Source organism: Myiozetetes cayanensis, unplaced genomic scaffold, assembly GCF_022539395.1.
Source record: "Myiozetetes cayanensis isolate MyiCay16 unplaced genomic scaffold, myiCay2020 scf21, whole genome shotgun sequence".
Taxonomy (NCBI): Eukaryota; Metazoa; Chordata; class Aves; order Passeriformes; family Tyrannidae; genus Myiozetetes; species Myiozetetes cayanensis.
The window spans coordinates 13542813-13556352 of record NW_026087423.1 but is presented as its reverse complement, the minus strand read 5'-3'; the positions used below and the strand labels follow the sequence as shown (position 1 = coordinate 13556352).

General features: G+C 48.4%; 1 protein-coding gene across 14 annotated transcripts in view; it reads right to left on the bottom strand.

The window, feature by feature from the left end:
* Positions 1-1114: 1114 nt before the first annotated feature.
* Positions 1115-13540, bottom strand: part of ARVCF (ARVCF delta catenin family member) — a 226147-nt gene continuing 213721 nt past the window's right edge. For 13 of the 14 annotated variants that reach the window (XM_050317992.1, XM_050317993.1, XM_050317991.1 and 10 more), the window contains 3 exons: positions 9670-9761; positions 7704-7817; positions 1115-6369 (listed from right to left, as the gene is read on the bottom strand). In XM_050317992.1, the coding sequence (XP_050173949.1) occupies positions 7716-7817; positions 9670-9761 (194 nt within the window). In that variant the 3' untranslated portion in view covers positions 1115-6369; positions 7704-7715. The remainder of the gene's footprint in view (positions 6370-7703; positions 7818-9669; positions 9762-13540) is intronic. The other variant, XM_050318002.1, reaches the window with a different exon arrangement.

Below are 13540 nucleotides of genomic sequence, written 5' to 3'. Positions count from 1 at the left end.
CTCAACGCAGCGGAACCCAACGGCACCGAGGAGAGGATGCTGAGCCCAGGAGCCCACACCTGACCACAAACCACATCCTCCAGCTGCAGGCACACCTCCAGAGAGGATTTACCAACCTCCTGGGAATGCATTTGAGACATCTGCAGTCAGGAGGGCACAGTAAGGAAGGCGAGCTGGCCATGGCCCTCCAAGTGCTCTCTGCAAACACTCGCGAGAAAAGGGAACCCTTCAGTGCCGTGAATGGGACAGGGAGGAATTCACTTGTGGCAAACTCTGTTACTGGCCGTGGTTCATCAGCCCTTCACTCAGAGAACACCCAACCCTGCCCTGTCTGCCAGGCCTGGCAGAACACGCCAAGATTTGCTGCCTTTGCCAGGCTACGAAAGCTCTGGGTAAGGACGGGGAGTTCAGGGGCATCAGCCCCTCCGACCTCACCCACACAGGGCAGCCCCCAGGAGAACAAAGATCTGCTGGATGTTGCTTTAAATACACGGGAGACTCTTCAGTACCAGGATTTTCTTCCGTCCCACGGTAACAAATGTGAATTATTTGGCACATCCCCAAAATAACAATTTCTCACGTCAACCAAACCTCATAAATTGCTACAATTTGTTACTCTTACACACTTATATTTATGAGAATACTTGCACACATTTCAGAAACGGGAAATCTTTGTAAAGTTTTATTTTATTAACAAGTTGGCAATATTATTACCAAGTTGGATTTTGTTACGAAATTGGAAAAAGTTACTAACTTCCCAAATGGAAAAGCTATCAGCAAGTTAGGTTTGTGTTCACAAATGTGCTGGCCTTTGCACAGTGATGCTGATGTCCTTCCCACAGAAATATGCTTGTATATTAAAAAAAGGAAAAAAATCCCCTGATCCACAGTCCAGGGTTGGGCTACAACTCCAGCACCTGGCAGAGAGTCAAAAATGCTCAGCTTTCCTCATTTAAAGGATATTTCAATTGCCCTCGTTACCACTGACCTTTTGCTAACACAGAGCACTGACCTGAGCTAGGGCTGAATAATCCCCTGCCACAGAAAGCTGCTGCAAGGCCGAGGAATACTTGAGATACCTGATGGAACAAAAAGATAACCAGTGGCACATGTATTCTTTCCAGGCATGGTTTATTGAAAACACACCAAATTGTTAACCTACATACCTGGTTTCTAACAAGCATTCTACTTGTCTGCATTATGGAAAGATCCTATAATAATAATACATTCTGTCACGGTAACATTTGTTCTATGAAAAGCATAATCCACCTTTTTTATTCCTCTTCATACTTGTAAAATCAAACCATTCTAAGTGTTTCAGTTTATAGTACAGTGTAAATACAATGCAAAATCCCACCAGTCTAAACTACAGAGAGAATGTTGAGCAGTATTACAGAAAACACATTGTTGATTTTTTTTTTTTAATTCTCCTACCATGAAAATTTTAAGGCACATGATAGTTACAAACACATTAGCTACTAATTACCAGTAAGCTTCTTAGTCTAGTTATTTTGTTTTTCTGAACAGTAAGAACCAGACTGGCAGGCTTTGTAGTATCTGCACTATCTTCCTCCCCACCTTGGACTTCAGATCATCCTACCCTGATGTCAAACGTAAGACAGAAAACAAAGGTTCAGGATATCTTCTCCTCAAATGCACTAAATTAGTTACTGTACCAGTAAGAGAATTTCTCTGTCAAACATAAGGAAACACCAGATTTTAGGGGCATCCAAACCAAGAAATTTTGCAGGAAACTACAACTATATAAACAGCTTGAAGAGCTGTGAGAGCAGAGCCCCAGCCCCAGCCCCGCCCGTGCTGGGGGCGCTGGCACTGCAGGCCTGGCTGAGCGGGCACTGCCGCAGCAGAGGGGCTGGCACCTCTGATGTGCCCACGGGGCCTCCTCGGGGTGGGACTGTGCCTCTCCCAGCAGCTGAGCCTGTGCTCGGCTGTAAGGCAGGTGGCAGAAGGGAACTCCCCACCTTCAGTCTCGTGGAGCTGCTCTGGGATGTGAACTGCCCTTCCCAGCACTGCTGGAAACTGCTCCCCACGGCAGGCAGGAACTTCAGAACCTGCTGCAGCAAACACACCCCCTGCTTCCTTCCTGCGCCCCTGGCAGCAGCTCAGCTCCTCCTCAGCCCCTTCTGGGACATCCTGGCAACAGGGCAGGATTTGCTTTCCGAATTCAGGTGCCCTCAGAAGGGGCAGCTCTGAGCACGCAGGCAGGACTGGGGAGGGCAGGTGGTGTGCCCAGGACACACTCCAGGCTGGGACCTGTGGCTGCCCGGGCTGTTCTCTGGGGAGCATTCCAAGCTGACAACACATCTTGAGTTGCACTTATGGCTAATATGCTACTTAATTCCAAGACAGAAACAAACTGCCCTAAAGCCCTGGCTTTCCGCTCTCCTCCTCGGATTCTGCAGAAGACGGGACTGACCTGGGAAGCACAACTGCTCACACCCCCAACACCCACACTGGTTGCTTCTCCAGGGGAGTGGACACACAGTTTTGGTTTCTTAAACCTCCACAGCTTCACGAAGGTGCTTGTTCTGCAGTAATCACGTGCCATCAGAAGTTCCCTCTCCCTGTGTTATCTCAGCCCTGACTGGGCCATCCAATTTCCTCCTCCTTTTTAGCAGGAGCCTTGCAACACCATCACGTCCTTCCACAACCATCCCTCCCACTAGAATTTCCACAGGTAGAAATCTCTTCTACCCCAGCCCTTTGCAGGCAGATTCCCTCCAGTTTTCCCGGTGAAACCAACAGGAAAAGAGGAGGTCACATCCGTGAGCCCTAAAAAGCACTGCCTGACCCTACTGCAGCTTTAATCACACACATTGCCGCTTTCCCTTCTTTACATACAGTCCCTGCTGCCAAAATACAACAATTACGGGTTCATCCACCACGTCCCAGAACAGCTCCGACAGCCACCCACGCTCGGGCCAGCAAGGGGAGAGGGGAGGGCAGGGGTGGGCACACATCCCACCAGTGAGCTTCTGGCCACACACAGAAAGGACACGACATCACCAGCCCTGGTTCGAGGTACCCTGCTTCAGACCTCAGCTGGTGGGCTGACAGCACAGGGTGATGAGTCCCACACGTAACTCACCCCCAATCTGCTCTCCTTCCTCAATATCCAAACAGTTCGTTGAGAAGAAAAAACCCCCAGTAACGTTGAGGATGGGTTATTGCTACATACTTGGGAATGAGCTGTCACTGTAAGGCATGGGGAGGGGTTAGACTGTGATTCCCAGGGGAAGCCTTGGCCCATCCACTTGGTATCCGGCTTCCTGACGTACCACCCTTCGCTTCTCCGCAGCCACAAACCACGCTGTCAGCTCCCAGCCCTGCTGGCTGCCATCACACTGACCCCAGGAGAACAAGGGCCAGTTTGCTACAGTGACCTGGGCAGCCAGAGCCATCCCACCTGACAGGGAGGGTGGTTATCACAGGGTGCAGTGGAAATACAAGAAAAGCTTTTGGGGGGAGTGGGATGGGGTCTGAATTCGCTTCTCAAATACTCCTTAGTGTTTTTAGCCCACTAATGAGAGAGACTGAAGTAGATCAATCCAGATTCGGAGTGTCCCTGTAGTGTGCCACTAAGAGCCATGGGATATCTGGGATAGGAGGTCATGACCATAACTGGCCCCAGTCACTTCACTTCCCCCTTCCTGTGGTTTTCTCTGTTAACCTCTTGCTGGCTTTGAAATATCTGTAAAATAACTAAACCACAAAGTCTTAGCAGAGACTCCTTTCAACAGTCAGGTCTTTAGGTGAACTTTTGCTCCTTTGGTAAATACATGGTTTGAAGTAGATCAGGGACAGACTGAGAGCACGGCCCTTCTCTTACACTGTTCTAATCACTACAAAGCAGGTTCCGTTGCTAATTACTGAACGTTTTTAAAAAAATCCTTTCATATACAAAAAGAATACACCAAGTACATAACCAAAAGTGATATAAAACTCTTCTGTGTAGCTTGGTTAAAAGGGTCTCCGCGTATTGGCAGAACGAGTATGAAAAGAGCACCATTGAGAGAATGTACAGTCAGACGGTGGGGCTGCTCTCACTGCCCACGCCACGTCTGCACCAGGCACCGCCCCGACAGGCACTGCTCCGACAGGCACTGTCCTGACAGGCACTGTCCTGACAGGCACTGCCCCGACAGGCACTGCCCCAACAGGCACTGTCCCGACAGGCACTGCCCCGACAGGCACTGCCCCAACAGGCACTGTCCCGACAGGCACCGTCCTGACAGGCACTGCTCCAACAGGCACTGCCCCAACAGGCACTGTCCTGACAGGCACCGACTGTCCCGACAGGCACCGACTGTCCCGACAGGCACAGACGCCTCCCCTGCTCCCGCGGCCCAGCAGGGCTCTCACGCAGCTGAAAACACACACTTGGCTCTCTTGATTTGCTCCGAGCAACCTCACCTTCCCCAGCATCCAGAAGCCACCACTGCAACGCCCGTGGGAGATGAGGGTCAGAAAGGGAGGTGCGAAGGAGCACACGTGTCATCCGAGTCACCGACAGCTTCTGGCATCAGTCTTTTTCCCTGAATCAACAAATGCTTCCCTCTCCTGCAAACTACTTTACATGGTTTTGTTAACCTATCCTCTGCACAACAATATATATATATAGATATATAGACTTTTTTATTTATTTATATATATGTATTCATGTCAAATTTTTAATATACTCAAGAAGATACAAAGCTCTTGGTACTTGCCTTTTTTTTTAAAGTTTTTAAACCTTTTTTTTACAAAAAAAAATGTAGATGTTTACTCTTACAGTAATATTTTGGGGGAGGTGAGGTTGTTGGGTATTTCCCCTTTTTAATTACAAAAGAAACGGCAGGCACTGAAAACAGCAGATGATGTTTGCTGGACTCAAAAATGTGCTTTCCAGTCACACCGTTTTTAGGAGCTCGTTTAAAACTAAATGTGGCAATCAAAGAACAGTGGCAACCAAGTAAATTCAGCAAAAGTCCTCTCATGCTACTGGTGAGACATTTGCTTCCTGTTCTCATCTGCTGCCCTCCCCTGACCACTGCCTGGAGGATTTGGGGCTCTGAGCTCATTCAGTTCGAGCATTTCCAGCCCCCCAGCAGAGCCCCTTCCTGGGGGTGACCCTGCCCTGCACTGGGCAGAGCTGCTGCCCACGGGCACTGCGGGCCAAACAAAGATGCAACCTCAGAACAAAAGCACAGCAACACGGAAATCATGACGATGATGATTTAAAAAATGCCAAACCAGTTCCCTTTGTGGCATTTTTCATCAGGATCTACAGCCCAAAGCAAACATGGATCCAGCAGTGAAAGATTTACCATCAAACAGAAGTGGTAGACCCATCTAAAATGTATCCTGTTTTCAAAATAAGACATCCTACAGAAAAGCTCTTAATTCTCTTCTCAATGCCGTAACAGCAACAGCAAAAGCAGTTGTTAATCATCATCAATGCAACAGTGGTACATTTAACAAGCTCCTTATTGCAATCTTTGAGAATGTGAAAATAAAAAGCCAGCCAGCTCCATTTCTCAGCACAGATTTCTGAACCAGGGACACTGAAGCCTTCCATAAACTGCTTTTCAATATGTGGAAATAAAAACAGAGACTTTACAGAATTCAAAAGGCAGAAGTATTGTACACCAGCTTATAATGACAATATAGCACTGTGATTGATACAGCTTACTCTAAAAGCAGATTATACAGCTGGCATCAATTGTCATCCACTCTCCAGTTTATCTGACTAGCATTTTTGTTCTGCATTTTCTCCCCTCACTGAAATCCAATAAACCCACTCACCATTCATTCCTGCACCTTCTGTGGAAATAATAAAGAAAACCTGAACATTTTTCAAAAAGCCTTCAAAAACGTGAAGCAGAGTCACAGTTCAAAAGAAATCCCCCAAAACAAAGAAAACCCAAACCAAGGAGCCCCAAGGCAGGAAAGTGCTCTCATCCTCACGGCTGCCCCGTGGTTCCATCTCCAGTGTCCCCAGTTCCCTCGCTGTGTCGCCGCTCGGCCCTCCCTGCCCCCGTCCCCAGCCGGTCCCCAGGGAGCAGCAGGACAGGGAAGGTTGGACTCTCTGCTTGCTCTGTTCCCGCAGGAGCAGGGCAGGGAGGGGAGTGGTGGCTGTCCTGGGGGATGCAGGGGTTGAGGAGCACACTGTGGCTGTCAGGGCGCTCCAGTGCTCCGGGCCACGGCAGGGGTTCCTCCCACACCCCCCTGCACCTGCAGAGCCCGCGGCCCGTCAGGGGTGCAGCGCCCTCCGGGTCTGAATGGCAGTGGTGACTGATGAGATCCTCTGTGTCGATTCAATGTTTGTTTCTCCCCCTCAATTAAAAAAAACGTGGTTGGACTTTAGCCCTGCAAAATAAGGTCAGAATTGGTTAATACCGGTCGGTAGCACGGCCTCGGTGACCTCCATCCCCTCGTGCCAAGCGACCCCCAGCACACGGGTTCCTTGGAGGGTCTGGCTGGGAGAAACGAGCCCAGACTGCTCTTCCCAGTCAGGACCCCGGTGTGAGGCTTCCCTGCTCAGAGAGGGCAGGAGAGCAGCAGGCACCACTCGCACACTCTGCCCTCAGCCCTGCCCAGCCACGGGGAGCCAACAGTGCAGGGGCTGCTCTGCCCATGGAACAGCCCCTCCCCACGCTGCAAACCTGCTCTGGGCAGGGGCTTCCACCCCAGAACACAAACAATCACAAACACTCAGCATTTACCCTAGACTGAAAAGGAGAGGAGAAAATATCCAATACCACCCCCAAAAACATCCAGGAGTTTTCTCTCCCACTAATGCAAGGGATTTCCATGTAGAATTATGGACAGATGATGGTTCATTGTTTGAGATTTGGGCCTTTAAAGGTCTGTTGTCCACTCTGATGGGAAAGTTGCTCAGTGCCTTCGTGACAGTCAGTAAAATTTCCCTTTAGTCATAGCCAGGGGCACAACACCTGCTGTTCCAAACATAGCACCCTCTGATGGAGTGCCAGGAGGTATCACCAGGGTAACTCTAGCAAGGCAGCAGGAGACAGATTAGCAGTGGCAGGAGCGAAGAAAGGCCAGTGACATTACCAAGGAACTTGGCACGTGGCAAAGGCAGACAACCAGAAAGCGACACAAAGGCACCTTTCTTTAGTGACAGGAAAAAAAAAAAAAAAAAGAAATTGAGAAGTGGGAGCTGTGGGTCACTGTTTATTGTGTGACCAAAATTATCTCTCCTTGCAGAGTAACTTGTGTACAGTCAGCAGCTTTCCTGCAGATGGGCAGGGCTGTGGAATACATGGGAACCTCAGGGGGCATCCAGAAATAGTCAAGGATATGCTTTTCCTTAAGTCTCAGACTAATTCTTATAATGAGCATAGAGGGGGAAGAAATGGTTGGAAACAGGAACACAGTACTCCAATTCATTCCCATGGCCTAACAGAAATATTTCACATTTCAGCTGACAACCAATCATTCACAATATTAATTTTCTGCCTGCTTATTTGACAGGTTACTTTTTAATCAAAGAGTGGTGTTTGATTGCATTTCATTAAAGATACACTGAATAATGTAAACACCACTTTTTTTTGCAAATGCATTTTCATTTATCTGAAAGCACCCAGTTAGCAGTTAGACTTGAAGAGATTCCACAGTGATAACAGATCATGCACCAGAGAAGTTAATCACTAGCCCCAATTACCATTAAAAGGACCTACCATGCATGCAAATTAGACCCAGGAGTCAACAGGCTGGGGTTTAATGTCACGGGCATCCACCAGATTCACCGAAGCCCTGTTACTCCTGTTAATGTTTTTCCTATTTGTGTCATTCTGCAGCACAGGGTGAGGAGTTAAAGCAAAACAGAGCGGATTAATCAAACAAAACCACCAAACGAGTCAGCTTAAAGTAGCACGAGGGAAAATTAGTGGTAGAGGAAGAAACAGGATCAGCAAAGGCACAATACTGACAAAAGCATCTGCAACAGCCAAGAGGCTGCCCTTCCCTGCAGTTGTTGCTCAGGATTCCCGGCCTCCCTGGAGCCTCAGGGCTGTCACAGCACCCCCAGTCCCAGCTCAGCCTCAGCACAGGGACCAGGAGGAGCAGCAGCTGCTCAGCTCTGCTGAGGGAGGGCAGGGCCCTGCACACCTCTGCTGTGCCCAACAGCCTGAATTCAATTTACCCTCAGGTCCTCAGAGCCAGGAGACAGCACACACTGGGGGTTACACACCCTCAGGGTGAAAGGGCGTTTGGCTTTTTCTCAGAAAATCAAAGCAGCTCCTCACTGAACTCTGAGTTTTGCTTCACTTCAGTCAGTTAGGGCTGCTCAGACCACTTTAATGAATTCTGGTGGCAAAAATAACAAGTACTTGTTAATTTTCCTGCTTTGGCCTATTTTCTTTAGAAACACATTTTCTGCCAAGCTCCTGTTGATCAACATTCTTGTAGCACATCCATTCCTGCTGCATCCTTGCAAAGCACCTTAGAGCCCTGGTGAGGGAGTTTACTCCGCTGATCCTGGCTCAGGCAGGGCCCTCTCCTGCAACTGGAGCAGGGGAGCAGGATGGACTCAGTAACCCAAGGTGAAAACACCCAGCCAGACCACAGCCATTCTCCAGGGTGTTCCCCAGGAAAGGCAGGAACTGCCTGACCAGGCAAGTGAACACAGCCAGCCTGGTGCAGCAGGACATCTTTCTAATCCATGATCTAGGGAAATATTTTTCTCCAAATCACATTTTTATTTCCCTTGTTCAGTGATGGGGGTGTTTTCCTTTCAACTGACTGAAGTTTAATTCTTTCCACTCAAATCACCTGGATTTTCACAGCCTTCTGCAGAGTAACAATATTGTTTCCTACCACTGCCTCTTGTTTTGATGAATCCTCCCCTTCCTTCTCGAAATTACTTCCCCAGGGGAAATCCCAAGTTGTTTTGAGGCCAGGGAGAACTGGTGGCCAACATGAACAGACTTTTTAAAAAAGGCCACTGACAAGGTACAACAATGCAACAGAAATCACACCGAGCCTGCTGAGCCACATTTGCACACAACCCACACACAAAAAGCTGCGTGAAGATTTTTTTTTTTAATTAGAAAGTTGTCTAAATTTGGTTTTAGAAGGCACACACATAGCTGTGCATGTCTCTCCTTCCTCTCCCTCTCCTTGGTCCATGCCCACAGTCACCATCAGGAGTGAGTGAGTGTCGCAGGACTGAGTGCTGTTCCACACTGCTCACACTGCTGGGCACGGACACACCAGATCCCATCTGCTCCCGAGGTGAAGGCAATAAAGCAGTGGGACAGACTGAAGAGAACAAAGTCTGAGCACACTTACACACTTCAGGGCCAGGGAATGCTGCCTGGACAAAGGTGACAGAACAAACACTTCCTATTTTTACAAACCCATCCATACAGCAACTGCCTGCATTTGCTCCTGCACCAGAAAGCAGCATTTTGTTTTTATTTCTAGTTAGCCAAGTGCTGAATTACTAAATAATGCCTTTATGTGGAGAGGAAGAACAGAAGAAAAGGCCCTTTGCAGCCCCCAGGTGAGCAACTCCCACAGGGCAGGGACAGGAGCTCAGTGTTAAACAGGGAGCAGGGACAGGGACAGGAGCTCACTGGTAAATAGGGACAGGGACAGGAGTTCAGTGTTAAACAGGGAGCAGGGACAGGGACAGGAGCTCACTTTTAAGGGCTCCTTCTCCGAGGCGTCGCCCGGGTGATCGCTGCTCTTGTACTTGCGCTCCTTGTCGCGGTGGTCGATGGTGGAATATCCATCTGGGGAGACACAACAGCACAGTCAGGCAGGAAGCACACCCAGGAGCACCAGCAGTGCTGATGCCAGCAGAGAAACAGGAACACAAACCATCACCCCCCAAAGATGCAAGCAGCCTGCTGCTGACGTGCTGCAGCTCTGCAATTTCAGCTAGAATAAAACACAGGAGCCCTTTTTTTACAGCACTGCCAGATGCTGGCACTCATTAGCAAGCAGCACTGTTTCCATCCCAGCCTGCTGCACTTTTCAGAGTGCCCAAGGAAAGCAGCGAGTTGTCATCTCAGCCCTGTGGCTAATGAGCTCCAAATTCAGCCCAAATCCGGAGCTCCTCGCTTAGCAGCCTGGTTAATTGGCTGTGTTCATTCTCTGAATGCTCTGCAGCATGTTCCCACTCTTCCTGAGCCTGACTGCTAGCAGGACATGACAATAATTTGGAAGAGTCCCCATCAGAGCACTGAGAAAAAGGGCCTGTCGAGTTGGAAGGAAAGTCACTGCAAACCCTGCTGTGCCTGGGCTGACTTTCATTACCAAGGCACCTGTTGGTGCCTTTTCTCTTGACAGCCAAGGAAGAGCATGAAAGCTTGATGAACACAAGGAAGAAAAGTGTGAGAGGGTTTTATGAAGAAATGGCTCTAATTATTTCAGAACCTTTGCTTTGAATCACTGTCAGCCAATGCAAAACTTAATTTATTTTCATGATGCATCAAATTTCCCTCATTATCAGTGACAAATAGATCCTCACCTGCTCTGTTTTGACAGCATTGTAATCTGGAGTAAATGACACCCAAATTTATAGCTCCCTGTAGGCTTTTGTTTTCCCCTGTGTAATGGAGGGATCACTGATGTTTTCCTACCTGACAAACTGGGTTTTTAGAACACCACAAAAAGGTTTTACATAAACTATCAAAATGCTCCCCTCTCGGTTTATTACCTGCCTGCAACAGGCCATTACAAAAAAATGAGTGATGCTTTTGTGGGGTTCCTGTGGCATAAAGAGGCACTGTTTGCCCAATGACAGCTGCACACACAGCCAGGGAGCTGCACAAACCCCACCCCAGAGCTCCCGTGGCCAGGTGAGACTGGGAAGAGCTGCAGTCTCCCTGTGCACCTCCACCCCAAGTGCACACAGACTGCAGCAAGCACCTGAAGCACCAAATATTTATGACATCCCAGGCAGTAACAGATTATTTAACCACCCTGCCTAAAAATAACTCCAGAATTCTGGAGCTACTCATGTAGCACATAGATCACAGAGCATGAAAACAGCTGTTACACAACACTCCACTTACAATCACTTGTTGACAATGAAGATGCCTGACATTCTTGGCTAATCCTTCTGAACAAAGAGGAAAGAAAGCAGCTGCACCCCCCCGTGTGACCAGGAATCCTCCTTCAAATGACAGGCACGAAACACTGCTAGTAAGTCCTGGCCTGATCTAAGGATTCCTCATTTATTTAGGACTGAACAGGTCACACAGGTGTGTATAAATGATGGAAACACGGTGACTCCTCCAAAGAACCAAACCTGCAGCACGAGTGGCAGCTTCTCCCAACCCAGTGTTAATTCCACTCACAAGGATGTACTGGATCACTCAGCATTTCTGTAGTGCCATCACCGTGGCTGATCCACAGACATTTTCAAGAGGAATTGCAAGATGCAAAGGAACATTTAACCTCCCCCCAGAAAGCAACAGCCACTCAGTGAAGGATGGCAGCTGTGACACTCCCAGGGAGCAGGTCATTAGTGAAGACTGTAACCACAAGAAGCTGAAAGCACAACAGATCTTTACTACTGAAAAATTAAATACCCATGCCCAGCCAGGACACAGCAGCAAGAGGAGGATGAAGCTCTGGCACAGGGGCACTAATCCAACAACAAAGAGGGCTCAGAACTCTGCTCTTCGTGCCCAAGCTCCAGCATGTTTTGCAGTCTGTGCTGCTGCTGTGTGGGCTGTGGGCACATCAGCACAAGTGGGTTTTGTGTTTCCAAAATCCACACACTGTGCTAGGACCCTGCCAAGACAGGCAGCAACTGAGACAGAAAGTTCATGATTTGACCTGATAAAATGAGAAATATCTTGAAGGAGACTGCATCAGAGAAGTAACACCTCACTGTCCCAAGGACCAAAGCTTTGCAAAGAAATCAGAAATACTGCTCTGCCGTGTTTCAGATCCATTCTAAGAAGCCATCAGAATTAACTGTTTCTGTGGCACAAGGAAGATCCATACAGGCCTTGCTGCTCCACAGTAAAGTGCATTATTCTAAGTTCATCCAGTCCCACGTGTGGACAGAAGTTACCCTGGTCAACAGAGGAATGTCCCAGTCCTGGCTTGGTCACTCCTCTCTCTCAACTTTCTGCTCTATTGCTTCACTATCTCCCATTCTCTCTGCAGCCACATTTTTATGTCACAGCAAATTACAGGCCCAAATAGACACCTGCCAGTGTCAGTCCCTTATCAGCTCTGGAGGAGGAGGAAAGCAAAGTTCTGCCTGAAGATGGGCATGGAGGACAGGGGCACCTGAGCCATCTGGTCTGAACAGCCCCCAGGGGCTGCTGTCTGAGTGACTGCAAGTTAACTGAGCCTGGAATCACAGCTGTGCTGCCTCTGCAGACAGCTGGGGGCACAGCCACCCCCAGGCACTGAGCACTGATGATCCCAGGCTCCCGGGGCAGAGCCACCTGCCTGGAGCTGAGAATGCCTGGCACACTGGGCATCCCACAGTAACTCTTCATCCCTGTTCTCTTCCAGCACATCCAACCCTACCCAGGCCCTGCCACTGCCCCAGACAACAGGAATCTGAGTGGCCAAGCACTGCCAGCAGATGGGGAAGTATCTCTGTGTCCCTCACCACTCATCTCCTCTGCAGAGAAGGATGACCCCACAGAGCAGCAAGCAAGGATGACCCCACAGACCCCATTTTTTGCCATCTTGAAATAGCACAGGGTTGAGAGTCAGAGAGTCACTCAAGAGCTGGAGTCATGAGAACATGACAGATTTCATCTCCTGAAGGTGATAAAAGAACTGGAGAACAGAATGGCCCAGAGAACCTGCCTGATGCTGTACATATGCTGTTCATTTGCCTTTAGTTTTGCACTCAGAGCTGTACCAGCAACTCATGAAAGCATAAGGCAACAATTAATACTGAGACTACAAACAACCAGCACTGCCCATACTGCAGCACCTGCCAGCACACAGCCATCCTGCCAGGCAGGCTCTCTGAAGGCATTTTCTTCCATTGGGAGAACAAATGTTTCAGTGTTCCCTGAGGCAAAATACATATGGACAGTTGATTCATGGCAGGTGGCATCTCATTTTTCTAAGGATACAAAAGGTAATATTATACCTGTTATTTTACTTTCAGCTTGGTTCTAACTTCCTGTTTTATTCAGCTACAACCACAAGTAGCAGTGTATCAGGCTGTTTGATCTGGAGGCATTAATGCAGGCATATTTAAATAAAAATAAAGCCAATTAGAAGAAATAAAGTGAATTCTTGAGAGACCATACAGCACCTTTATCTAACTTGGTAGAGAAAAAACCCTCTCCAAGTCTTACACTACAGAGCTTATCAATCTCAGCACATCTCTGTCAGTCAGTGATGTTCCCAGCCTAAAGGAAAAGCCAGGCTCAGCTAACTGCAGGTAAGTGAAAAGTGGAGCCAGGAGTGTCACACATACCAACTTATCTTGGCTATTACCTACGAAACAAAGGCAGAACAGATTTAAACACAAGCCATACCCTGAAGTAAATTTACAACTCTTTTTTTTCCTTTCTGATCC